Source organism: Protopterus annectens, chromosome 4.part1 (assembly GCF_019279795.1).
Source record: "Protopterus annectens isolate FY-2018-M chromosome 4.part1, PAN1.0, whole genome shotgun sequence".
In the NCBI taxonomy this organism is placed as follows: Eukaryota; Metazoa; Chordata; order Ceratodontiformes; family Protopteridae; genus Protopterus; species Protopterus annectens.
In genome coordinates this window covers 444,327,636-444,354,877 of record NC_056734.1, presented here as the reverse complement: position 1 = coordinate 444,354,877, position 27,242 = coordinate 444,327,636, and the positions used below count along the sequence as shown (strand labels likewise).

At 38.4% G+C, this 27,242-nt stretch overlaps 1 protein-coding gene across 7 annotated transcripts in view; it reads left to right on the top strand.

The window, feature by feature from the left end:
- Positions 1 to 27,242, top strand: part of DOCK10 (dedicator of cytokinesis 10) — a 2,344,342-nt gene that overhangs the window by 1,215,978 nt on the left and 1,101,122 nt on the right. For all 7 annotated transcript variants that reach the window (XM_044070265.1, XM_044070268.1, XM_044070269.1 and 4 more), the window contains exon 12: positions 1,581 to 1,814. In XM_044070265.1, coding sequence (XP_043926200.1) covers positions 1,581 to 1,814 — 234 coding nt within the window. The remainder of the gene's footprint in view (positions 1 to 1,580; positions 1,815 to 27,242) is intronic.

The window sequence follows — 27,242 nt, the reverse complement described above, 5'->3', positions numbered from 1 at the left end:
GCAGCCAGGAATAGTTATACCCTAGCTAACCGGCGCTGCCCAGCACGCATAACTGCGCAAATGCGGGTTTTATAGCAGGGAAATGAAATAGATAGGAATTAGCCCAAAATAGCCAATAAACTACTAATTTCTGGGCTAAAACCAGTCCTCCAGGGACAGATAGGCTGCTCAAAGCTCCCTCTCTCACAGCGATCAGAGAAACTTCCTTCTATCCAAGTAAGGTATGGGCAAACACAGAAACTTGTAACACAGCACTGAATTCAGCACTAACCTGAAAACTGGACTATACTAGCTTAGAAAGGTGGGAAAACAAGTTTTTTTTTTTCAGAAAATAAAGCAAATGCAATCAAAAAAACACTTAAAATGCACAGAAATGGCTATCAGACTTGAGTGTGTAGCCTACAACAGTTAAACAGGTAATTTAAACACAAAAACGACTTTGTTAAAGTTCAGGCAGTAAAATAATTACAATATGTAGCTGAAACAAGCTTTTTAAATCACAGAAACTCTAGAAAATCTGTGTTTTATGTGGAATTAGCTAAAGGCAGCAAGAAAATGCAGAAAAATGATACTTAGTCACTCCAAAGTCTATCTTCTGTCTTTCTGCTGCTGGAGAATTCTGCAGAGCACCAGGCAGGAGCTTGCTGAGCTGTATACTAGCACAGAAACTGTGCAAATGCGGGTTTTATTGCAGGGAAATGAAAGAGATAGAAATTAGCCCAAAATGGCCAATAAACTACTAATTTCTGGGCTGAAACCACTCCTCCAGGGACAGATAGGCTGCTCAAAGCTCCCTCTCTCACAGTGAACAGAGAAACTTCCTTCTATCCAAGTAAGGAATGGGCAAACACAGAAACTTGTAACACAGCCCTGAATTCAGCACTAACCTGAAAACTGGACTATACTAGCTTAGAAAGGTGGGAAAACAAGTATTTTTTTTTTGTTTTTTTGTTTTCATTTAGGTAAAGGAATGTAGAGGTAGTAATTTCACATGCAGAAACATAGTCACCATGCTAGTGTTGCTGTTTTGGCCAGTTGTGCCAGCCGTTGACAAGGAGAATGTCCACAACTATCTCTCAAGGCTGCTGTGGTGTCAATAACATCCTATTTTGGAAATGGATTTTTACTGTGTATCTTTATTACCATATTATTTAATGCTCTTTCACAAATAGTCTAAATAAACATTTGCTGGCATTTTTTAAACCAGCCATCATTCAAGCTCTTAATCTTGGTAGTGTTTGGAGGCGATGGTCTAACAATGCTGGTAGTCAGTTGACCCTTTTCTACACAGTCCATTGCATTTCTCCAGTACTAGCATTAATATAGTGTGCATTTAGGAGCCCACATCCCCCACATAGTTTGCAGTGGAATCACAATGACAATTATCCAGTCTGGGACATGTGCATTTGGATTGCCCATTGTTAAGGTACCCACTTCACTACCAAAAAATTATATTTTATACAAGCATTCATATTTAGCATTACCAGTCAGATGGTGCATTAATGTTTGCAGATTGTTTTCTTATAATACATGGACTGAAAGTTAATTCACTCTTTTTAAATTTTCGAATTATTTCCTAGATTGAGCCATTCTTTGTGAATTTGGCTTTGTTCGACATCAGGGACTTTCGTAAGGTTTCAGCAGACTTCCATGTGGATCTCAATCATGACCTTGTCAGACAAATGATTTCTGGCTGCTCTGAATCAGTGGTAGAAAATGGAGTGGAACCAGCTGCCAACTGTACTACTGAAAACAGTCTGACAGACCCTCAAATTAAAGGGTTCCCAGAGGAATGGCTACATTATCCAAAACAGGTGAAGATTTATACTTTCTTTTCCCATTATTTCTTTTGAGTAAGTCTATAACTTGTCATGTAATTCTGCATACTTTTGTTTACTTTTTTTCTTTTCTTTTTCATATTCACTCTATATTACTTCTGTCAAGGATGGCAAGTGGTTGTCTTGAAGAACATCAGTAGAGCTTTATTTTAGGAGAATCAGAGAAGCATGTTTTTGTGTTTGTGTTATGATGTAACAATGATGACTACTTTTTTAATAATTTTTTTATTGTATGAGCTTATTCACGGAAATATGCTGTTTAAATGACAGGGAAAATCTTATTGCTTAGGACAGATATTATCAAAGGCACCTGTCTTATTCATAGATTTCCAGGTGAAATAAATAGGCAGACTCATAAGTGAAAATGTCAGCTTCCAGTTTTGTGCCCAGTGCATTTGCAGCTATGAGATATCTATCCTAAATGTTCTATTTAACATGGCTTTAAATTTAAAATGTGCTTATTTATATAAACAAACAAAATATCCACTATCTTAATATTGATAAGAACATGCACTTTATTGTGCTAACTCCTTTCTCGATAAATTGCATATTTTTGGGAGAGTTGTTAGTACTCTCTCAGATCAAATAAAAGCAGTGCAGTTACTTGAGCTGAGACAAGGATAAAGGATTTCAAGGTAAGAAAGAGCTTATTAACAATGGAAAATCAGTGTGATAACCTAGTTACAGAATATAACATTAGGCAGGGTACTCAGGCCAGAAAGGCAGAAGACAGATAGGGGCCTTGGGGGCAAGGGTTAAGGAGTGCAGATGGCTAGATTTGTTCCTACTAGATGGTGTGTGTGTGTGTGTGTGTGTGTGTGTGTGTGTGTGTGTGTGTGTGTGTGTGTGTGTGTGTGTGTGTGTGTATATATACAGTTTTCTGGTAAACATTTGTATTATTCCTTTTTTTCAGACAAATAATTCCTGACCTATTTTGTAATGAAAGTCCCTGGGACTTTAGCATAATTTATGACATAAGCAATTAGTTTTCCATAGACAGGAGAACAATTTCTCAAACACCTAGTAACACTTCAGTCAGTACAGGATACCTTCCAGTTCTACTTTTATCTTTCTGGCCCCTAGAGATTCCTAACCATCAATTGCATATACTATTTCTATCAAGAGTAGCCCTTTTCTACTTTGACTGCAAATAGATCTACCCAGGTTTACTTGCAGTCCCCCTTCCTGTTTATTTTTGTCTTCATGACTATCACTGTACACCATGCCCCCTTCCCACTAGCAAAGCTGCATCTGTTTAAGCCCCAGCTAAGTTAAAATGGCATTGGCCTGGCCAATGAGTAATCTTGAATTTGAAAGATTGGTGGGCAAATGCCCAAGGAACAAGCTTAGAATTACCATCCCTCAGCATATAAAGCCACTGCAGAGGGGCATTGTCAGTGACTAAGTTTAATTCCCTATCTAAAAGATAATATTTTAAAGTTTTGAGGAACTGTTTGAGAACCAGGCATTTACTGGATACTATCCTAGGTTAGGTCACTTAATGGACAGGCAATATAAGTAAAGTATGGGACAAACTTATGGTAATAGTTTTCAAAGCCCTGGAAAGCCTTACCCTCTCTTTGTTTCATGGGACTGGGACATTTCCTTATTCCAGATACATTTTTGGACTGATGTTTTACTATTCTTCTGCTTATAATATTGCCCAAATAATTGGCTTCTACCATGACTATCTTGCATTTAGTTATTTGGCCAGTTTAGTGCAGGGAGTCCAAGGCGATCCAGCCTTAGGAAGATGATTTGCCAGTGCTCAGAGAAAAAAGACCACATCACTCAGATAGGCTACCAAATGCCCTTAGGAAAATGATTTGCCAGTGTTCAGAGAAAAAGACCACATCACTCAGATAGGCTACTAGATGTCCTTAGGAAGATGATTTTCTAGTGCTCGGAGAAAAAGGCCACATCAGTCAGATAGGCTACTAAATGTCCTACATGGGACCTTAGTATCTTGTCAATAAGATTTTGTCTTAGTTTCATCTGCCTCTCTGCTACTTTCATTTACGTTTTCTCTTCTGGTACTTCTACTTATAGGCATATTTCCTTGCAGTTTATGATGGCTTAATGCTGTGATGGCTTAATGGTAAGTCACTTTGGTTATGGTGTGCAGGAACCTGGGTTCAAGACTTGCAGAGGCTGCTTATTTTCAGAGAAGTAAATATTGCGGGAAGAAATATCCAGGGAAGTGTTATGGCTAGGCTTGTATAGGCCCTAGGGCCGATAGCCTACTACCAACCTATAAACCTATAAACTAGCTTCTTTTGTTGCCTTAACCTCAGGTTCCTCTCTTAGTTTGTTATGAACTGAGGATCTTTCTATGTCAGTTTCTGTATATACCTGTCTTATTATCTTACCTGCTGGAATATTCTTGTGGGACTCTGCATTAGGCTTATTTATCCCCAGGTCTGGTGTTACCATTTTGGGGGTCCCCAGCAAATGTCAAGTTACGAGCGCCCTGGAAACTTCCAGTCTAAGTATCATACTGTCACTGCTACTCCTCTGAAGCAACCATTTAGTTCATGCTGCAGAGTTTTAGTAGTATACACAGACTGAACTGTAGCTGCAACAGTTTTACATTACAACAGGCCACTGCACCACACTATATTAGCCAGTCTCACAGGGGAGACAGTCACAGTGATGGGTATTTAGTTGCAATAATGATACATTACAGCAACCTTATGTAAGGGCTGCCTAGAATTGAAACAGAGCCCAAGGCAAACTCACATGCACACATCCTTCGGTGCTCTCCCTGTTTTCTCACTATCCCAGGCTTCCCATACCATGCACATTACTCTCATCTCCCCTTTCTGAAATTTTGTCTTACTCTTAATTTTTTCAGGAATTCATGGTTTTCTATATGTTCTAAAGTGGATTTTAAAGTTTGCTTGTTGATTTTACAACCTTTCTATTCACTGATGGGTTGAACAAAAATTATGATTAAGGAAAAAAGGCTTTAATGTTGCTTTTTAGCTTTACTTTCCCTTGCATTCCTTCAACACACTTTGCGTGGCCAAGTTAGCAGAGTAATAAACGTGTAGGAAATAACTATATAATGTCAGGCAGCCTCTGCAAGCTATAGGGTTATAGATGCTGTTAATGTGCATTTTACAGCATTTTCCCAGACATTTGATTCAGTGGTTGCTTAAACAAAAATCAAAATCACAAATAAAAAAGAAGTTCAGTCTTTAAAGGAGATAATACGTTGTGTCAAAGGATTAATATTCAAAGTTGGCTAAATAGTAGCTCCAAATAAACTAAAACAAAATAAAAATGATGTTGTATTGTTTTTATTAGTAAATACTTTATGTAGTTTTGACTTAACATTCTTCCTCTACCTATATTTCAGAGTTGTTGTTAAGATATTTAACTGTGGGATGAAATATTTAATATGCAAATAAACGCAAATATATGTTATGCAAGTATTCAATGATGTCTGCAAATGCACATGTACTTATACATGTATAAAAGCAGACAATCTCACATTTATAAAGAAATTTGGATACACACCCTCCCCTCATATATAACCACACACACACATGCACATGCTTAGGGTTCATAGACATCTACACAATAGCAGCTAAAAGAAATACCTAACAGGGTTTGCAACACACACACACTTACCGAGCAATTACAGCCACTTTCTTGACTGGGTACACCTCAGACGCCAAATTGTGATCAAATGAATGTGCTGGCTCTCTCATTCATGCATGCACATGCGCACACACACACACACACACACACACACACACACACACACACACACACAGCAATTACAGCCATTTTGATTGTGTACATCTCAGGTGTCATATTGTGATCTAATGAATGAATAAATTCATTAACAACAGTAGTGTGCAAACAGTGCAAAGCATTACACCCCCTCACACACCATTCTAACTGGTGCTATTTCTTCATTTATTCTCATTGCTCTTTTTTATTTTATTCATTTTAAGAGCCATACAAGGTGAATGGAAATGATAGGTCTATGTAACTGCTTCTGCAGTTGCTTTTGTTTATTTTTATTTTTTATTTATTTATTTGTAATTCTTTGCTCTTTTTATGCTCAGTTAATACAGCCAGAAATGCATTTCATGAGTGTAACCAAAATGGTGGCCATTTTTTTTTCCTCCAAGCTTTGTAGCAGTTTGGTATCATAAAGTGTCTCCTTAGAAATAATGAGAAGTGGTTTGAATTGAAGGAAAGCTCTAAGGGCCAGTTGTAGAATATAGATTTATGAACAAGGATCATACCAGAAAGTAACAAGTAATTTCAGGAATAGGTGGAATCCTAGACATAACAGGGCCAGTAGTTATCTTTATAGGATGAAATAAATAAATCTGCATGCTTTCTCACCTGTTGCATTAAATGGAGGAAAGCAAAAACAAGGGTAATGTTTTGAAGTGGAGTTATGACAGAATATAAAAGTGTCTAGAAACAGAAATAAAATATATCAATATTATTATGAAATATTGCATTCAGAGCAGCTTACTGTTTTGTGGACTGGTGTTATAAAGTAGAGAAGTTTCTACATGAAGAGAAATAGATACCCCAGTTGGATATCAGACTACAGGAGAACTTGGCTCTACCCATAACAAGACAGGAAACGCAACTGTCTATTAAGCCTATTAGGAAGACTAAAGCCACTGGGTTAGGTGGTATCCCAGCAGAAGTATATCATGAGCTCAAGGTGCACTTGCACCCCCCTGGATTTTCTTAATGATATCTGCAAAAGACACTTTTTTCTATTTTATTTCGGCTTACTTTTTTTTTCTGTAAAAGACACTTTTTTCTATTTTATTTCCGCTTACTTTTTTTTTCTGTAAAGCCTGCATTGTTCGTAGAATCGGACTTTTAGGAAGAAATGTTAGCAGAGGTGGTGTGGCAGGCAGTCACATGACACAATGATGCATACTTGATTACTAACGTGACAAGCGTCAAACTCCTCCTTAAACTTTATAACTGGCGGCGACCATCATTATGGAAGACTGCAGGTGGACAGTGGAGAAGACTATCCTTCCTGATTCATGGCTGTGGCTATTCAAAACCATCGTGTGGTGGAAGGACTGGACTGGTGGTGGTGTTGGTACAAGAAGAAGGTAGGTTGGTTGCTCCACTCCTGAGTCGGAGTCCTTTTTTTTCACAGTGACTGAACACTTGGCGGTTGTCAAAACACAAAAGTGGCGCACTTACTTGAGATGGAGTTTGTGTGAGTGAGTAGTGCTCTGCACCTTCCGTGACCCCGTGTGTATATTTTGTGAATTTTGTAAAGAAAGAAGTGTTTCAGTATCCTTTCCCTCATACTTAGTTGAACCTCCCCCCTATAGAGCTACATTTTTCGAGTGTGGAGTGGTTAATGACTGCTCTAATTGCATTACTTAATATAACATACATACTTATTAATTGACTTATAGCTGGTTCTTCATCCTTTTTTCCAAAGATGTGTGATTCATTTCTCAGCTAGCAACAGGACCAAAGTTGCAAATTGCTACGTATGCCTTTGGAGGGTAAAAGGTGCTTCTTCCACCACAGTAACAGAAGCAATGGGGGGGACTCTAATTTGTCCTTCTAGAACTTTATTTAAAAGCGTTTGAAGTGCACTCTTAAAGTTAATCAGCCTGGGGAAAATAAAATGTGTAGATCCAGTCTCCTTACTACTTGGTTACAGTTATAGTTAGTGTCTTCACCCAGTATTGGCTTTGTTCAGGTATTTATTGGCTTCATCCAGGTTTTTTGCTAATGTTGAGAGCTATGGTAAGAATTGATTTCACTGAATATGTTTGCGGACTATATTCTCCCATTACTGGTTTTGTCTGGGTGTTATTTGCTAAGAGGTTGAGAGCTATGGTGAGAACTGAATTCACTGAATGTTTGGTGGTTGTAGTCACCCATTATTGGCTTTGTTCAGGTCTTTTGTGCTAAGAGGTTGACAGCTGTGCTATGGTGAGAACTGAATTCACTAAATGGTAGCTATTTAAGTTTCAGTCTTCCTCTTTCACAAAACAGTTGATTTGGCGTAGTGGTATGTTGCTCTGACTGTTTTGCACGGGGTCCCCTGGGTTCAAGACGTGGCAGTGAAATGTATGGTGGTAACGCAGCATTTTATTCTAGCAACTTTCAAGCATTATACAAGCAATGTTTAAAATGTGTCCCTGGTTTTTGTCCCCCCCCCCCAATAAATTTTGGCTTTTTCCAGATTTTTTGTGCTGAAAAGTTCAGAGATACAGCTGAGTGTCGAGTAGATTTTACAAGGAGCCGAGAGCTGCAGGGGAGCAAAAGTTTAGGGCTGCTTGTGTTTAGTCTGCTTGCATTGTTAATAGCACAACAGATAGTGTACTTGCTGAAGGCTGTGGGTTCTACTCCCACAGTAGGTAAATGCATTGCTGATGCTGTATTGTGTTGTAAAGGGGGTGGATGCTGCAGTCTTTTGGCAAAGATAACTAGTAACTATGAACCTGTTAACAATTTGCTACCCATTCCTTATTGTGGTATTGCTAGTTTTTCATTTTTATTGCATGCAACAAAAGCAATTTATTCTTCAAGGGTAACAGGCACTTTATTTGTAGATTAAACAATGACATATAAATTGTTTGCTAGCAGCAACCTCTTTATTAGTTACAAATTTTCCAATGTGGAGTTTACTACTTCAGAGATTGTGTATATTTTTTACTGATACTGGTGGACTTGAGTAGACTTTTTATGATGGTAATGTTCTGAATTGGGCAGTTTTGTCATTGGTGGATGCTTTTGTTTCATTGTTTACTGGAAAAATGTTCAAAACAATAAATTTAAAATGCCCTCTAGCAACTGTACTGTATTGTACAAGGAATATAATGTAATACAGTCGAAGGTGTATCAAAGAGCACGTGTGTGTTATGTGCGAGGGGCCTATGATTTTGTAGACAGCCCAGAGTTAATATTTGCCATTGGCAAAATGCACTTTCTCTAAAAGTGGTTTTCAGTGCTGTTTCAATGCATGAATTTCAAGAGCAGAGAAGTGTTAATGTTAGTCTATTTTCATTGTGAGACTGCATTGCTTTAACAGATATGTATTAGAGTTTGTGCTCTAAAATGCAAAATAAAACTTTCAAATGAAATCCTAAATCATCGAGAAGTAAAGCAGTATGCACATTAGTGTTTATGATAAATGGGGCAAAATAACCAAGGAATGGGACATTGGAATGGCTGCAGGGGGGAGGCTCCATTTGACCATGATTTGGTGAGAGGGGTCGCAAGCTCAGACAGCCCCGTTGAACTATACCTCTCAGTTGTCCATATCTTTGCAGAATGAATAGATATTTGCTGCTTATTTTGGTTTGTTCCTCAAATTTGTGACTTTCTAGCAAATCATTTAGGAATGAAGCCATTAAATGACAGACATTGAGTTTCAGATGTCATAACCTTCAGAAAAATGCATGCTAATGCAAGACTGTCTTTACGCTTATACAAGAGCAATTTTAGTAGTGTTTGTATGTTCCCCAATATATTTGGCCTTGTTCAGATTTCCTGCATTAAGAGGTTGAGAGGTGCAAATCACTTTGTAGATTAGGAATATCCAAACATCTCAATTGTCCCCAATTCTGGCTCAAAATGTTGCTCTCCCTTAATCCCTCCTCCAAAATGGCAATTTTGGAAGAAAATGTGGAGGGTTTACAATTATATATAACTGTAATGATCACTTATAGATTTCCTTTATTTCAGAAATGCATGTGGATGCTCTTATTTTGTTGGCTGCTTCAAGTTAACTGTTAATATTAAAAAGGTGTCCCTTTTTTGACAGGTATTTTTGCATCACATTTTGGTCCGTTTCATAAAATTGTGGTTTTCTGGCAAATTAGTGGCAAGTCATTAAAGATTGAAGTTAGAAAATAATGGCAGACATTTGAGTTTCAGATTTCATACCCTTCAGAAAATTTGTACTAATGCAAGATCTACCTGTTCTATTTAAGTTATAAGAGCAATATTTAAAATTGGCCTTATTTTTGGGCCTTCTAGTTCTGTGTATGGCTTTGTCCAGATTTCTTGCTCTGAAGTTGAGAGGTATGAGTGTCAGATCCATCACTGTCAGCCAGAGACATTTCATATTGTGACATACTTATTGCACCCCACTCCCCATTGTAGTGGCTCTGGATGTGTCCATGGAAGGCAAGGAGCAGTTATGCAGTGTAAGTGTGCAGAGTATTCCCCCATCCAAAGTAGATCACAAATACGACCGTGGCTTTTCATCTGTCCTTGATTTTGCAAAATGTTCTGGTTTTTGTACTGTTGATTTATGCTTCTTATTCTGGAACTGTATGCTGTCACAGTGCCCTGTTTCTCTGTTTAAGTAGCCATGGTTTAATGAACATCAGGTAAGTTTGTCGGAGATTGTAAGATGCAAGTAAGCTTTAGTAAGCTTGTCGGATATTGTAAGATGCAAGTAAGCTTTAGTAAGTATATTGTTAAAGAATTACCAGCATTGAAAGCCTTTTCGTTGTTGCCATGCAGAGAATATTTACATGACTAGATAATGTATGCCTTGGGTATTGAAATGCATATGACAGTATTTTATTTATTTTATTTGCAGTTGGTTTGCCAGGATAGTCCATTGGGCCAAATGAACCCGTTTTCAATGGAGTCCTGGGGAGAAAAGCTCCAAAACTAAGTAGGTTATTAATAGATATACAAATTATACAATTACACAGAAGTTAATCATACAAGAAATAACAATTTGCAAATAATACAACAAAACTAGAGCGAGTACAATCTAGTGATGAAATTAATGGGTAATACAGACTAAAGGGAAATTTAGCACAAAAGCACTGAGAAATAACATATTTGGAAGCATTTCATGACAATATTGAGGAATAATAACATATTAGGAAGCAATGCACAAAAGTACTGAGAAGCAATAACGTATTAGGGAAGCAATACTTGGGAAGTGTGGCCTAGTATATTCTTTCTGATAATTGTAGGAATAATATGTATGAGTTAGGGTGGGTAATTAGGAAAGTTGCAGGAGGAAACAGAGGAAGAAGGAAGATGGAGTTTGCAAGTGTTAATGTGGGTGGGAGCAAGAGCATTCCCACTGGGATACTAGATGTGAGTGAAGAGATCTTTTAAATATAAAATGGTTGGGGGTGGTTGCAATGGAAGGTGGTAGGGAGTTCCAAAGGCATGCAAGGCCATAAGACAGAAGATTTTTGCCTGGGGGACGAGTTGGTTTATATACTTCTAATAGATTTTGATTGTTGGACCTTAATACTCTAGCAGGAAGGTGCATTTTAAAGGCTGATGAAAGGGAGGGACAAAGGGAGGGATTGAAAATGAGCTTATGTGCAAGATTTAGTTGAGTATATGTGAGAACTGGGTAGCTCTAGCCATTTTAGTTTTGGAGAGAGGAACAGTGGTGGGTGGAGGACTTGTGGTTGGTAGCGAACTTGGCAATTTTGTTGTAGCAAGAGGAAAGTTGTGTTGGAGGTCTGTAGATTAGTTAGGAGTGGAGCTCCATAGAGAAGGGAGGGGATAAGAAATGAGGTAGAGGGTGATTTTGGTAGCAGGTGTAAGGTAATGATTTTGTCGGTAAAGCATACCAAGTTTTTGATGGATTTTCTTGATATTTAACTGTAGGTGGGAGTTGAATTTGAGCTAGTTATCAATTTGGACCCCAAGTAACTTGGTCTCGACACCAGTTCCAGGGGTAGATTATTTTGTCTAGAGATGTGGAATGTGTTTATATTGAAAGAAGTTGCCTTAGAGGCGCTGAATAACATTAATTTGGTTTTAGAGGCATTGAGTGCTAGGTGATTCCTTTTCATCCATTGCTCAGTTGTTGTAAAAGCATCTTGAGTCAGTTTTAGGAGTGAGGGATAGAGGTGGCAGTGCAGATAATAGCAGAATCATCGGCATATTGGATGATGTCTGAGAATGGGATAGAGTTGCGGAAATCATTTATAAATATATTGAAGAGAAGGGGACTCTGTATAGAGCCCTGGGGTACCCCAGTGAGTATTTAGAAATGAGGAGGTGGCCTTTTTCCATTTGACTGCTTGAGATCTGTTAGATAAGTAGCTGGAGAACCAGTTCAAGGAGGAGGGAGATAGGTTAAGTTTAGAAAGTTTAGTTAGTAGCAGGCTGTGAGAGAGTGTCAAAGGCCTTAGAGACGTCGAGTAGTAGGGTAGAAACAATTTGGCCAGAGTCGGGCTTTATTTAGTTTCAAGGAAGGAGAGGAGGCGGTCATAGTGCTATGATGTGGTCTGAATCCATGTGTGGGAGTTAGTAGGTGATTATCTAAGAGATGTGGAAGGAGTTGTAGTTGGATACACTTTTCTAGGAGTTTAGAGATGGGGGACAGAATACCTATGGGGCGAAATTAGTAACGTTGTTGTTGCCACCTTTATGTAGAGGTATGATAAAGGCCCTTTTCCAGACTTGATTAAAATGCTAATAAGCAGCTTTGCTAAGAAAGTAAGAAGGATGTTATCATAGAAGTGGGTATAGGTTTAAATGAGTGAAGAGGGAGAATTAGGGGCAGATGAAGCTGATGAAGTAGTAGGAGTAGGAGGAGTGGAGGGATGGGAGTTAGTAGATGGGAATGAGGAAGTAGTAGCAGAGTGGGGTAGAGATGGTTGGGGATGGTAAGGAGTTTTGGAGAATGTAGTGGTGTTAAAGAAAGATGACGATGGATTAAATGAAAAGAGTTAAATTGGGTAGCCAAGTCTTGGGGTATCTGGTTTAGAGATACCTTTCCAAAATTTCTGAGGGTTAGATTTTATTATTGTTTTTGAAGTGTGGAAAAGTAGTTTTGTCGGTTCAAGATTATGAGCTTTTTTACCTTATTTCGAAGTATTTTATATTCATTGTAATAAAAGGACAGGATTACAGTATTTTCAGAAGCTCATTACATTTTATTGCATACCAGTGTCTTATAGCAGTGCCTGCAACAACCAGCTCCACACTGAAGTCAAAACACAATAGCTCTGGTGGGTAAATGTACTCTGTAGTAATCAAAAAAGGCAAATGTTTAAAATAACTACAGCTTATGTGCAAACACAATAGGTAGTGATGAAACAATGCTCTGCTAAAAATGCTTTAATGCTCCACATTGCTGAGCTGCAGATCAGTTATCACTGGCTACCAGGATTTCACCCACTTCAGCTCAAGCACAGTGCAACCTTCCCAGAACTAATTGGCCTGACAAGAATTATTTGGTGGGGGAATAAGGGGGAGGTAGCATACCCTCAGGCGGTCCAGATTTTTGCCCCATATTCCTCCTAAAAGGATTGAAGTTGCTAAATGAGACATTTCAGTTTTAGATGTCATGTCATTTAGAAAATGCATACTAACACAAATCCTGTTACTCTTGCAATTTTCTAAGTTTCTGAGAGCCATATTTATAATCTGTCCCTATTTATTTTAGGCTTTGTCCATATTTCTTGCACTAAGGTTGAGGCCTTGAGGGGTGTGGTATGTTTGTGAGAAAGTGAAATGCCCAAGTTAGAGTTAACAGGTGGAATTTTCAAGTGCATTTTCAAGGAACTGTGAGTTTTAAGGAAGCTAAGTTCACTGCTGCTCATGCCAAGTCTATTTACAATGTGCAACTGTTTTGTTTAGCAAATGGTATCTGTATTGTGGTATAAAGTTTTAAAGCTATGTTAGTAGCACCACAAGTAGAATACTTGCATCTTAATGTAAATTCTATTCCTACAGCATATACATTTGTATGCTGCAGTCCTCAGGATGTCCTCCTTTGGATGAGATGCCTAATAACTATGAACCTGTTTTTCAGCTTATCATCCATTTTCTATTGCAATATACCCGCTACCATTTTTTAATTTAACATAGGCAATTTATTCTTTGACGGCAACAGGCACTGAATTTGTAGATGAAACACTGAAATATACAGTTGTTTTCTAGCAACAACATCTTCATTAGTTTCAGATATCTTTAATGTGGAATTATTCAGATTACTTTTACTTCAGCAGAGTCACTCAAACAAGTGCTGCTGTATAATACAAGGGATATAATTCAATTATATATTATAATTAATACAATCAGGTAAATCAAATAACTTTTGCATGGCCCTAACGGTGTGCAAGGAGCCTATTGCTTGAAAACAGTTCAAAGGTAAATAACCTGCCACTGGCCAGATGCATTTTCTTTGAATGTGGGTTTCAATGCTGTTTCATTGAATGTGAGTTTCAAAAGTAGAGAAGCTTTAATGCCAAGTCTGTTTTCATTGTAAGACTATTGCTTTATTTAGGTTTAGTAAATGCCTCAGTGTTTGGGCTATAATGTTTGAAATAAAAGTTGTAAATTAAATCCAACTGCCTGTAATCATTGTAGAACTAAAGCATAAAACAGTATGCACACAGATTTGAACAGTGTCTACAGTAAATGGGGAGAAATAGCCAAGTAATGGGACACTGGAATGGCTGTGGCTGTGTTGGCAGGGGGCGGGGCGAGCTATGTAGGTGGGGCTCTAGGTTTGCACCCCCCTGCAAAAAATCCTGCGGGCTCCCTTGCATGAGCTAAATCAGAAACTGGACCCAATCCTCTTGGAAATGTTTCAAGACAATAAGAAATAATCCAGGTGTGTCATCTGTGCTGCCTATTTTCAATGTTTTCTCAAAGCAGGGGAGAAATGCAGCTAGGATTACCATTTACTATCCCTTTTCAGTATTGAATGTGAGTGAAAAAATGTATGACCACATTTTGACCACAGGATTGCATGATTACTTTCCTGCAATGATTTCTAATATTCTAGCATAATTTGTTCCAGGAAAAAAGAATGTAGCTTGTTCAAACTTTGGTGACTGTAATGTTGGCCCAGTAATTAGAGGAAGGTACTGCAATGGCCTCTGATGGTATTAGATTGGGTTATTTCTGGAGGATTAAAGATACTTTGCAGCTCTAATAAAAAATTGTGAATGCTGTGGTAATCCATCATAGAAATACAAGGCCTGTGGTAGCAACTAACAAACTGCTACAGGCCTTTCCTATTTAAAAAAGAGAATAAGCTGTGTTCTCCATTCTTTCCTTTTATTTTTAGTTTCGCTTACAACCGAGCCCTTAAACTGCGTGTTACAAAAGGGACAACATATTTGGGGTTGGCGATGCAGTGGGCTGGAGATCACCTGTTTATTTTTCACCGATGATTGTTTTACTACTAACTAGGGATAACAAAGCAGATGCTGAGAAGATTTATGGCTTTGCTGTTGTTAAATTCAGGGAAGGCAGTTACACCGTGTTGACAAGGCAACACTAAACCCAATGGAAGTTGTCCACTTAAATGCTTTACTTAAAGTAAAAACCAACCCCAGTACTAATCCTCTTGACAGATTTCTTCTTTATATTTTCTGCTACTTCGTAGTTTGGAAGATGACAGACTTTTCATTAGTAGGAATAGTTAAAATAGAAGAGCTATATTTTGCATCCTTATTGTATTACATTCTGAGACGTATTACAGGTAAGAGCTTGGCTATTCAGTTTGTAAAGGTTAGTAATAGCTTGCTTGGTTGAATGGAAGAAAAAAAACTGCTGGTGAAGATTCTCTGCTTCAGCCAGAGAAGGATTTTTTTGGTTGTCCAGATTTCCAAGTTAAGCAGATGCCTTCTTTGTATGTGTGGTTTGGGTAAGTTTTTGTAATGTTTATGATTAGGAGTCTAAAGATGGCATGAAAGGCATTTGCTAGGGTCATTACAGCAGAGGTGTGTTTTAAATGCTACCCAGGTGTCTTGCCTAATAAACAGGATTCAAAATAATTCACTACACACAACAGAAATTATCTACTAACAAGCTTTATTTCTACTCTCTACTTTTAAACAGAAAATCTACTTTAATAGCATATTTCAGCTAACAAAACTAGTGGCACAAAACAGTAACTAAATAGAATTAATAATTCAAGACAGCACTTTAGCCATGCAGTTCAACAATTCTTTAAAGCATAAGAAAAAATAAGGTTAATACATCACTGGTTGGCACTTCATCGCAGCTGCCTCATCAACTGGGGAGCCCAAAACAGTCTGGTATCTGGCTGCAGATTGCAGCCGGAAACAGGCCCGAGCAATGTATTCATTCCACGGAGAACTCCAAACCAGACCTCTGTGAGACCCCAGCTTATATAGGCTGCTTGTTTACTCAGAAATCAAACGTCCTATAACTAGAATGTTCTCTTCTCACAAGAAAAGTACAGACTATGTGACAGCAAACAGGGGTGGTGGCCAGTCACCCACAGATGCTTCAGTAAGCCTGCCAAGTTCCCGTGATCATACTCCCTAAAATATGTAAACAACAGAATATTCTATCAAACTAGCAAATATATAAAAAACTCTAAAATACGTAAACAACAGAATGTTCTATCAAACTTGCAAAGGTGTGAAGGCAAGATATCAAGTCGAGCCATCACAACAACTTGTATTGCCAAGTTATAATGAATTGGCTTAACATCTCGCACTGCCAAGCTTCTTATGACCTCTTCCCTAAACACATTGAAAAGTGTAGAAATGTAAAATGTTAAGCTGAATATTAACTCATTAATAGCAGAGTGTCAGTAATCAGGCCTACACATAGTTAATAGTCAATTAGCCTATACAGTCAATAGTCAGTTTAGCCATATTTGAATTACACCAAGAGGTCTTCAGAAAGGTGAGATGGGCTGATAGTATTAGACAAACACAGAGCCAAGATATGAAGTTATGGAGCATCCTTTAGTAAAAAATGGGGGTAGTGGGATGTGCTGAAAAACTGGGATGACACAGATATAAGAACACCTAAAGCTGTGACTGTGGAAATTCAGGGGAAGCTGGTTTGCCATCCTTTGTGTGTCCTGCAATAAAACTAAAGTTGCCACCAAGACTTCTCTGTAAACATTTACAGGTCAGAGACAGTATGCAGTTAATGTGGAATGGCTGACAACTCTTCAAAATAAAGTTCCCCTCTTCTTTTATACTGAAAAATAAGGACTCAACATGAAAGAAGGTAAGTTATTGGTACATGTTTCTGAATAGTAAAGGGATTTATTTCATTGTAAACTAGAAAATATGCTACGTTTAGAAATTTCAGTATAAGATGACTAATTATTATCAAAAGCGAACTTTATGTCATTGTACAACTTACTTAAACCATATATTTATTACATGGAAAGATGGGTTTTATTTGTTCTAGGTAGATGTTTGCTACTTAAGCATGGTATGGATACAGGCTTCACTATAAATATAGACTGCATTTGCTGCTTTCATTCCAACTGAGAACATATCACATATATTTTTTCTATGTCCGTCTGATAGGACTATATGGATAGCATTGTGGGAAGTGGGGTCATCCATCTTGGAAGTTCATCTCCCTACCGAGAGTTATTTTTGGTGTGATCACTTTCTTGATATGCTGTATTCACAAAGAGCATGTTTTGCTGATATTTCTGAAAAGCTGTTATAGCAAATCTTTAACTGCTTCTTAATGCAAGGACACTGAGAACTGTGACCTTAAGTTGTTCATTTCTTTTGTGAACACATGCAAAATATTTTATAACTTTAGTGATACTGTCAATAGACCTGCGGTGGTGGTGCTGCGGTAGCTTTGTCGCCTCACAGTAAGACGCTGTCCGGTTTGATTCTCAGCTAGAGCGTCTTCTGCGTGGAGATATGCGTGAATGGGCGTACCTTCGTTGAAGGTTGTGCATCAGGTCTGGCAAGCCGGTACGTAAAAATCAACTGCCAATCATTAGCGGACCGGAGTTCCACTGTGGCAGCCCCTAACCGGGAAAAGCTGAAAGACACAAACAAAAAGTGATACTGTCAATGATATCAAGGACTTGGACATTTCCGGATATCAGAAACCACTACTGTATGAGCTATGCAGTTCTGTTTAAAGATAGAAACTACTAGTGTTAAATAATATAATAGGTTAAGGAGATTGTACGGAACTGTGGGACAGAAACATCTTTTCATTTTGTTGCATGAGTCACTCTGGCTTGCTCATTCATATTGTTTTTTGTGGAACATAACACACAGGGAACCTATAAGTTAATTGTGCATTTGACTAGAAATTTAAAAAAAAATTTTCTTTTGTAGCTTTTTCACACATCTTGCACTGCCTATCACATCCTAGTCCAATAAGTTCTCTGATGACTGATTCAGCTACAGTGTTTAGTACACACTTGTACACATTTTAAAGGCAGTTGACTCAGAATTGCTTCCCTGTTAAAAAAAAAAAGACAATAACTGGCTTGTCTGGATACTATAACCAATCAGATGCCTTGCTTCACTGAAGTGGACCTAATTGAGTGCAGCTTACTGACAAATCAAAAAAAAAAAACACAGAAAAAGTTTGCGATAGTGAGGTACCGAGGAACATATGGACAATTACAAAATGCCACGGATTTGAATTTTGTAAGTATGCTGTACCACTGTTTTTACTTTTTTTTTTTTTTTTTATGAGTTGAATGAACAGAGGAGATGGAGAAACCTGTAGCTGCTGCTTGGGGACCCTCATCTGCGGGGAGATAATTGGGGGACCCCGCAGCTGCGGGTTCCGTGGGTACCTAACACCATCTATGTTTATCCCATCCACCCATTACCAAACCTTAGTTCTTTTTGAAGTTTCTAATTCCATATCATTTTTTTCTTTGATGGGTCTATTTATGTCTGGCAGTTCCCCAGGTTTTATGCCACCCCCATTTTCCAACGTTCTTTGAAGTTGGGAAAGTATTAGCCAATTATCACATCATATGTTAAGTTAGATACTAAAGCTACTTGGTGGAATGGTTTGCCGAAGAGTTACATGTTACTTTTTTACTCCTACATAGAAACATCAGTTATTCTTTATTAACAGTTATATGCTTGCACACATATTGTAAGTTAATTAATGTGCATATACTCTCTCTGTCGAATAAATTTTGTAACTGTTTTTTTCCTGTTATAAAAATAGTATGTTTAACAAGTATAATGACAAAAGACATTCAGCAATTCTTCTACCAGATCCAGTACAAATGTAGCATTATCACATTCCGTAGGCATACTTTCAGGCACAAACTGCTTACCAGCCTGTTGGCTAACATAACTAGTTTTGCAGGTCCAACACTGTTGTCAGTTGATCTAAAAAAACTCCTCTGTGTCCTGGCATAGAAATTTTAAAACAAACTAGTTTAGAAAGTTGTTCTTTTTCTTGTTTACAGACAGTGATACAGATGTAGGTAAGGGCTTGCTAGTAGCCCTTGCCAGATGTGGGCCAGATTTAGACTTTTCTACTTCAAAAATACCAAGCATTCTACTGAAACTGTTAAGATAAAAAAAAAATGTAGGGTTACACTGAGATACCCATTTTCTTAAATTACCTGTTAATGCCTTTTTACTTTATCTATAGCCACTATTTATAAAATCCATTTTGTATCTGTTATATCCTGTTCTTGCCACAGTTTTAAAATATGCATTAGATCAGCCCTTTGTGATCTTACCGATTTGTCCATATGAATATCCATTTATGAAACTTATGAAACACTATCGACCGCCACCAGTACTGTTAGCCAGCAGGGTGCTGGTGGATATTGGGCTACTGTTGGCCGAAGGAGAAGAGGAGGGGGAAGGCATGACCGAAGGCAGGAAGAGAGGAGGAAGGTTAAGAGTGTAGTAGTGAGGGTAGGAACTTTGAATGTTGGCAGTATGACTGGTATAGGGAGAGAGCTAGCTGATATGATGGAGAGATGGAAGGTTGATATATTGTGCGTGCAAGAGACCAGATGGAAGGGAAGTAAAGCCAGGTGTATAGGAGGCGGTTCAAATTGTTCTATCATGGTGTGGATGGCAGGAGAAATGAGGTAGGGGTTATCCTAAAGGAACAGTATGCCAAGAGTGTTTTGGAGGTGAAGAGAGTGTCTGATAGAGTGATGTTTATGAAGCTTGAAATTGATGGTGTAATGATGAATGTTGTTAGTGCATATGCTCCACAAGTTGGGTGTGTGATAGATGAGAAAGAAAAATTTTGGAGTGACTTGGATGAAGTGATGGTGAGTGTACCCAAGGGTGAGAGACTACTGATTGGAGTGGACCTCAATGGGCATGTTGGTGAAGTGAAAAGAGGGGATGAGGAAGTGATGGGTAGGTATGGTGTTAAGCAGAGGAATGCAGAAGGTCAGATGATTGTGGATTTTGCGAAAAGGATGGACATGGCTGTGGTGAATACGTATTTTAAGAAGAGGGAGGAGCATAGGGTGACATACAAGAGTGGAGGAAGATGTACACAGGTGGATTATATCCTATGTAGGAGGGCCAGTCTGAAGGAGATTGGAGACTGTAAAGTGGTGACTGGGGAAAGTGTAGTTAAGCAGCATAGAATGGTGGTCTGTAGGATGACGTTGGTGATCAAGAAGAGGAGGAGGAGTGTGAAAGCAGTGCCAAGGATTAAATGGTGGAAGTTAAAAAAGGGTGATTATGAGGTGGAGTTCAGGGAAGAGTTAAGACAGGCACTGGGAGGCAGTGAAGAGTTACCGAATAGCTGGGTAACTACAGCAGAGCTAGTAAGGGAGACTGCTAGAAATGTGCTTGGTGTGACATCTGGACAGAGGAAGGAGGACAAGGAGACCTAGTGGTGGAATGAGGAAGTACAGGAGAGTATACAGAGGAAGAGGCTGGAAAAGAAGAAGTGGGATTGTCAAAGAGATGAAGAAAGACATGAGCATAAGGAGATTAGACGCATGGCAAAGAGAAAGGTGGTGAAGGCTAAGGATAAGGCATATGGAGTGTTGTATGAGAGATTGGACACTAAAGAGGGAGAAAAGGACCTGTATTGATTGGCTAGACAGAGGGACAGAGCTAGGAAAGATGTGCAGCAGGTAAGGGTGATAAAGGATAGTGAGGGAAACGTACTCACAAGTGAGGAGAGTGTGTTGAGTAGATGGAAAGAGTACTTTGAAGGGCTGATGAATGAAGAGAATGAGAGAGAGAGAGAGAAGGTTGGATGATGTGGGGATAGTGAATCAGAAAGGAAACAGATTAGCAAGGAGGAAGTAAGGACAGCTATAAAAAGGATGAAGAATGGAAAGGCTGTTGGCCCAGATGACATACCAGTGGAAGCATGGAGGTGCTTAGGTGAAATGGCAGTGGAATTTTTAACCAGATTGTTTAATGACATTTTGGAAAGTCAGAGGTTGCCTGAGGAGTGGAGAAAAATTGTTTTGGTACCTATCTTTAAGAATAAGGGTGATGTACAGAGCTGCAGTAACTACAGAGGGATAAAATTGATCAGTCACAGCTGGATGTTATGGTAAAGAGTAGTGGAAGCTAGGTTAAGAAGGGAGGTGATGATTAGTGATCAGCAGTATTGTTTCATGCCAGGAAAGAGCACTACAGATGCAATATTTGCTCTGAGAGTGTTGTTGGAGAAATACAGAGAAGGTCAGAAGGAGTTGCATTGTGTCTTTGTGGACTTAGAGAAAGCATATGACAGGGTGCCTAGAGAGGAGTTGTGGTATTGTATGAGGAAGTTGGGAGTGGCAGAGAAGTATGTAAGAGTGGTACAGGATATGTACGAGGGTAGTGTGACATTGGTGAGGACTGCAGTGGGAGTGAAAGATACGTTTAAGGTGGAGGTGAGATTACATCAAGGATCAGCTCGGAGCCCTTTCTTATTTGCAGTGGTGATGGACAGGTTGACAGATAAGATCAGACAGGAGGCCACGTGGACTATGATGTTTGCAGATGACATTGTGATATGTAGTGAGAGTAGGGACCAGGTTGAGGAGACCCTGAAGAGGTGGAGATATGCTTTAGAGAGGAGAGGAATGAAGGTCCGCAGGGCTAAAACAGAATATATGTTTGTAAATGTGAGGGAGGGTAGAGGAATAGTGAGGATGCAGGGAGTAAAGTTGGTAAAGGTGGACAAGTTTAAGTACTTGGGATCAACAGTTCATAGTAATGGTGAGTGTGGAAGAGAGTTGAAGTAGAGACTACAGGCAGGGTGGAATGGGTGGAGAAGAGCGTCAAGAGTGATTTGTGATAGATGGGTACCAGTAAGAGTGAAAAGGAAGGCCTACAAGAAGGTAGTGAGACCAGCTATGTTATATGGGTTGGAGATGGTGGCACTGACGAAAAGGCAGGAGTCAGAGCTGGATGTGGCAGAGTTAAAGATGTTAAGAATTGCACTGGATGTGACTAGGATGGACAGGATTAGGAATCAGTATATTAGAGGGTCAGCTCAGGTTGGACAGTTTGGAGACAAAGCAAGAGAGGCGAGATTGCATTGGTTTGGACATGTGCTGAGGAGGGATGCTGGGTATATTGGGAAAAGGATGCTAAGGATGGAGATGCCAGGTAAGAGGAAAAGAGGAAGGCCTAAGATAAGGTTTATGGATGTGGTGAGAGAGGACATGCAGGCGGTTGGTGTGACAGAGCAAGATGCAGAGGATAGGAAGAAATGGAAACAAATGATCCACTGTGGTGACCCCTAATGGGAACAGCCGAAGGAAGATGATGATGGTGATGATGATGATGAAACACTAGCTCTGTAATATTTCTTTCTTCAATATTTTTAATAATTATCTGCATCAGCATCTTCGAGTACATATAGGCTTTTAGGGAGTCAAATGTGATGCTAGAATCCTAGCCCACTCCCCTTGAGACCATTTTTCTCTTGTTGCACCTTGTTTGAATGTTACTAGGCAGGCCTCAATGTCAAATTCATATCTGAGATTCTTCAGTGGAGTACCAGTGTCCAGAAATCCCAGCAAGGTGCCCTAATTTACATGATTTAAAAGGGTACTGGGCTACAGTTGAAGGTTTAATAGCTGTTGGTCAGTCACTCTACATTGCTTCCAGAGAGATGTAGTAGCCTTCATCTAAATCTCAAGTAACGTTTCCATTTTTTGGACATCAGTAGAATCAGCTACAGTACTCACATAAGTAGAGGCCAGTCCTGTCCTCTACTATGACAGTTCTGTTCCTTTCTTCTAATTTTCCCAAGTGTTCAGGGTTTCTAATACTGTGAGAGGAATGGACCCCATTCCTAATTCAGAGTATAATTAAAATTCATGAAATTAAATTGTCTCAGTCTTTGATGATTAGCAATCATGCTCTTCTCAGCACCTGCAGTAGACCCATAAGTGTCACCTTCTGTAGCACATGCTTTATATATTAGCAGCACATTTAAGTATGTTTGGAAATTCTTTTTTTAATTAGCATTGTGCAACTGTATCACTTTTTTTATTTCACAGCAATAAATATTTGTTCTTGCTTCTACTTTCTTGACTCTTGGTATTGGATGATCGTTTATAATAAATACTTTATTTTCAGTAATTCTTGGTGGTTCCTATATCCCTTGCTTCTCAGCTACCCATAATGTGTTTTAGTGTTTGCACACTCCCAGCTGTGCCTTTCAGTGTTCTGTATTACAACCAGAATCAAGTGTACAGGTATTTTTAAATTCTGCACTACAAAACCTTTATTTGTCTGTCTCTCACACTTTTCTGTAGACTTTAGAATCCAGCATATATGTAGTCGACTAACTTTAGGTGCCATCATTAACCTTTCATTTATTGGATTCAATTCTCTACAGCCATTCATGCATCAAATCCTGTTTCTAATTTGGATTTCTTTATGGACACTGAGGTAACACAAAAATTGACTGATTATCTTCTTACAAAGTATTACAGATATTAAGTACTCAGGGAGAATGAAAAAGAAGCAAAGTGAGCATCAACAACTATCTTTTAACCAGTAATGGCAGCAGTGCACGTTATGTCCAGGTGGGAACTACTCTAAGGAAATTATTCAGGTACGAAATGGTCACAGTCCACAGTTACAGAAAAACCACAATTTGTTGCCCATTGAAAAAATACCAATATATTAACTTTGTTCAGTGGGTAACATAAAACTAGTCAGAAAGCCAATTCATTAGACTTCAAAGCCAAGGGTTATTTACAAAGGACAGATACTTTCCTTCAGCTTGAGGAATAGCACAAATGAAGATGAGCAGCTTTTAATACACATCATATTTATTTATTATTTATTTATTGACATTTGTTAACCGGGTTAGTCCAACTGGGCTTGTGGCCGATTTTCAGTGGAGACCTGAGGACAAAAGCTCCAATACATGAACAAAATTATGGAAATTTGTACTTTAACAGCAACATTTTGAACAGAGAAAACTAGGTTAAACAAAGAAATGTATTTAAGCATCAAAATGTCAATTATATGAAAAAATGTAAATAAAAGGTAGAAATTGTAATGGATGCACCTTTTTTTTTGTTTGTTTTAATAATGATGGTAGAAATTATATTTACATATTTACACACAGAGTTTTAACCAGCAAAACTGATTAGAAAAACATTAGTATGTAACCTAAGATAATGGAGTACTTATGTGAGAGAGGAGGAGGAAGAAAGGTATTACTGTGTGGTGCTTAAGTTGGTGCCTGACAATGGCAAAGTTTGGAGTTAAGTAAGTAAAATTTGACTTTTTCTTTAAAGTGCGTGGGGTGGATGATGGAACGTATATCTATAGGGAGTTTGTTCCAGGCTTGTGCAATGGAGCATTTGTATAGGTGTTTGCCTATAGTTTTATTTGGTTGGTATGTGAGCAGTAGTTGCTGACTGGAAGTACGCAGAGTCCTAGGTGGTGTATACATAGAGATGAGTGAAGAGAGAGCAGGACAGGATGCAGGCTTATTAAGAATGAAATGCAACATTTGAAGTTGAGACAGAAGTAGGAGCTGGGGAAATTCAAGCCACTGGAGTGAGTTTAAAGCAAGGCAGTGATGTGCACTGTAAGGTGAGTTTGTGACAAACCAAGCTATTTTGTGATAGGTCTGTTGGAGTTTGTTCAGGGTTGTGGTTTGAATGTTAGTGAGTACAGGGGCAGCATATAGGAGGGAGGGAAGGAAGAGGGCTTGTGCAAGGGAGAGTCTAGCAGTGGTAGTGGGAATTATTTTATTTATTATTTATTTTCATTCAGGAATCATCACATCTAAGCAGTGTACAGACCATTGTATAGTTCATCTTTCTGATAAATTTGTACTGTTGCTTCATTTCAGTCTACTGCTTATAGACAGAAAGCACAATTTATTTAATTGCCTCTGTATTTATCATATACAAAATTAATTCTTACACAAGAGAACAGTTTCTCAAATATCTTCTAATGTTTCCTTCAGTACTGGGTATATAAATTCTCTGACTGCAGCTAGTCCCGCTTTGGTTTCCTGTTTCCTTGGAGTCCTCCCTGCCTGCTTGTTTTTGAATTAAAGACATACAGAACAATAGTTAGGTTATCTGGTGCCCAATGTAAACTGAAACTAGAGGAACAAGGAAAAAAATTCTCAAAGTTGAAGCCTTATAATATATATATATATATATATATATATATTAAATTATGAAAAAATAAATAAAACAAAAGCAAGATGCTACAAATGTAATATAATCAACATACTCCAAATGCTTCAGACCTTCAGCCATCAGAACCACAAATGCAATATCCATTTTAATTTATGAAGCTGCTAATGTACCCCCACACCCTCACTCCTACAGATCTCACCCTTCTTAACAGCTTGCTCCTTTTACCCTGCCCTAGTTATGGCTCTGTATACACACACACACACACACACACACACACCCACCCACACTTATATATATATATATATATATATATATATAGAGAGAGAGAGAGAGAGAGAGAAAGAGAGAGAGGTTTTCTATTTAAAAATCCTGAACATGAAAATCCTGAGACCATAATATAAAAAGACCAAATCACTTAAGAGGTAACCATTTGAAAAGTCGGGACCTTCTAGAGCAAGTCCCAAAAAGTGGAGACTAAATGGCTGAAAGGATGGAGTTACATATATTAAATCCAAAATGGCCATTTCTCATAATATTTCCTTTTCTATGAGGTATAGCAGTCTTGGAGTTGGTATATATGCATATATATATATATATATATATATATATATATATATATATATATATATATATATATATATATATATATATGCATATATATATATATATATATATATATATATATATATATATATATATATATATATATAATATAAATGTACACACCATTATTAAAATGCCAAGTTTTTGTTATATAAAAAATGAGACCGCAATAAATCATTTCAAAACTTTTGCCATCTTTAATGTGACCTATAACCTATACAATTCAATTAAAAAACAAACAAATCTGTTGGGTGAAAAAATATAAAAAATAAAAAAACATACAATACACTTGTTGCATAAGTGTGCACACCCTTAAACTAATACTTTGTTGTGTGTGCACACCCTTAAACTAATACTTTGTTGAAGCACCTTTTCATGTAATTACAGCATTCAGTCTTCTTGGGTAGGAGTCTATCAGCATGGCACATCTTGACTTGGCAATATTTGCCCACTCTTCCTTGCAAAAGTGCTCCAAATCTGTCAGATTGTGAGGGCATCTCTTGTGCACAGCCCTCTTCAGGTCACCCCACAGATTTTCTATTGCATTTAGGTCTGGGCCATTCCAAAACTTTAATTTTCTTCTCGTGACGCCATTCTTTTCTTGATTTGGATGTATGATTGGGGTTATTGTCATGTTGAAAAGTGAAATTCCTCTTCATCTTCAGCTTTCTAGCAGATGCCCGAAGGTTTTGGGCCAAAAGTGACTGGTATTTGGAACTGTTCATAATTCCCTCCACCTTGACTAATGCCCCAGTTCCAGCTGAAGAAATGCAAACCCAAAGCATGATGCTGCCACCACCATGCTTCACCGTGGGGGTGGTGTTCTTTTGGTAATACGAAGTGCTGAGTTTGCGCCAAAAGTACCTTTTGGAATTGTGGCCAAAAAGTTCAACCTTGGTCTCATCAGAGTATAACACATTTCCCCACATGCTTTTGGGAAACTTCATATATTGTTTTGCAAATTTTAGCCAGTCCTGGATGTTTTTCTGTGTAAGAAAAGGCTTCCATCTTGCAACTCTACCCCATAGTCCAGACATATGGAGAATACGGGAGATTGTTGTCACATGTAGTACACAACCAGTACTTGCCAGAAAATCCTGCAGCTCCTTCAGTGTTGCTGTAGGTCTCTTGGCAGCCTTCCTGACCAGTTTTTGTCTTGTCTTTTCATTAATTTTGGAGGGACTTCAAGTTCATTGCAACATCACTGTTGTCCCATATTTTTCCACTTTTTGATGACTGTCTTCACTGTGTTCCATGGTATATCCAATGCTGTGGAAATTTTTTTGTACCCTTCTCCTAACTGATACATTTCAACAATGAGATCCCTTTGATGCTTTGTATGCTGTCTGAGAACCATGGCTTTTGCTGTAGCAGACAACTGAGCAAATGTCAGAAAAATCCTACTGGAACAGTTGAACTTTATTTGGGGCTAATCAGAGTCTCTTTAATTGATGGCAGGTGTGTACCCAAGAAGACTGAATGTTGTAATTAAATCA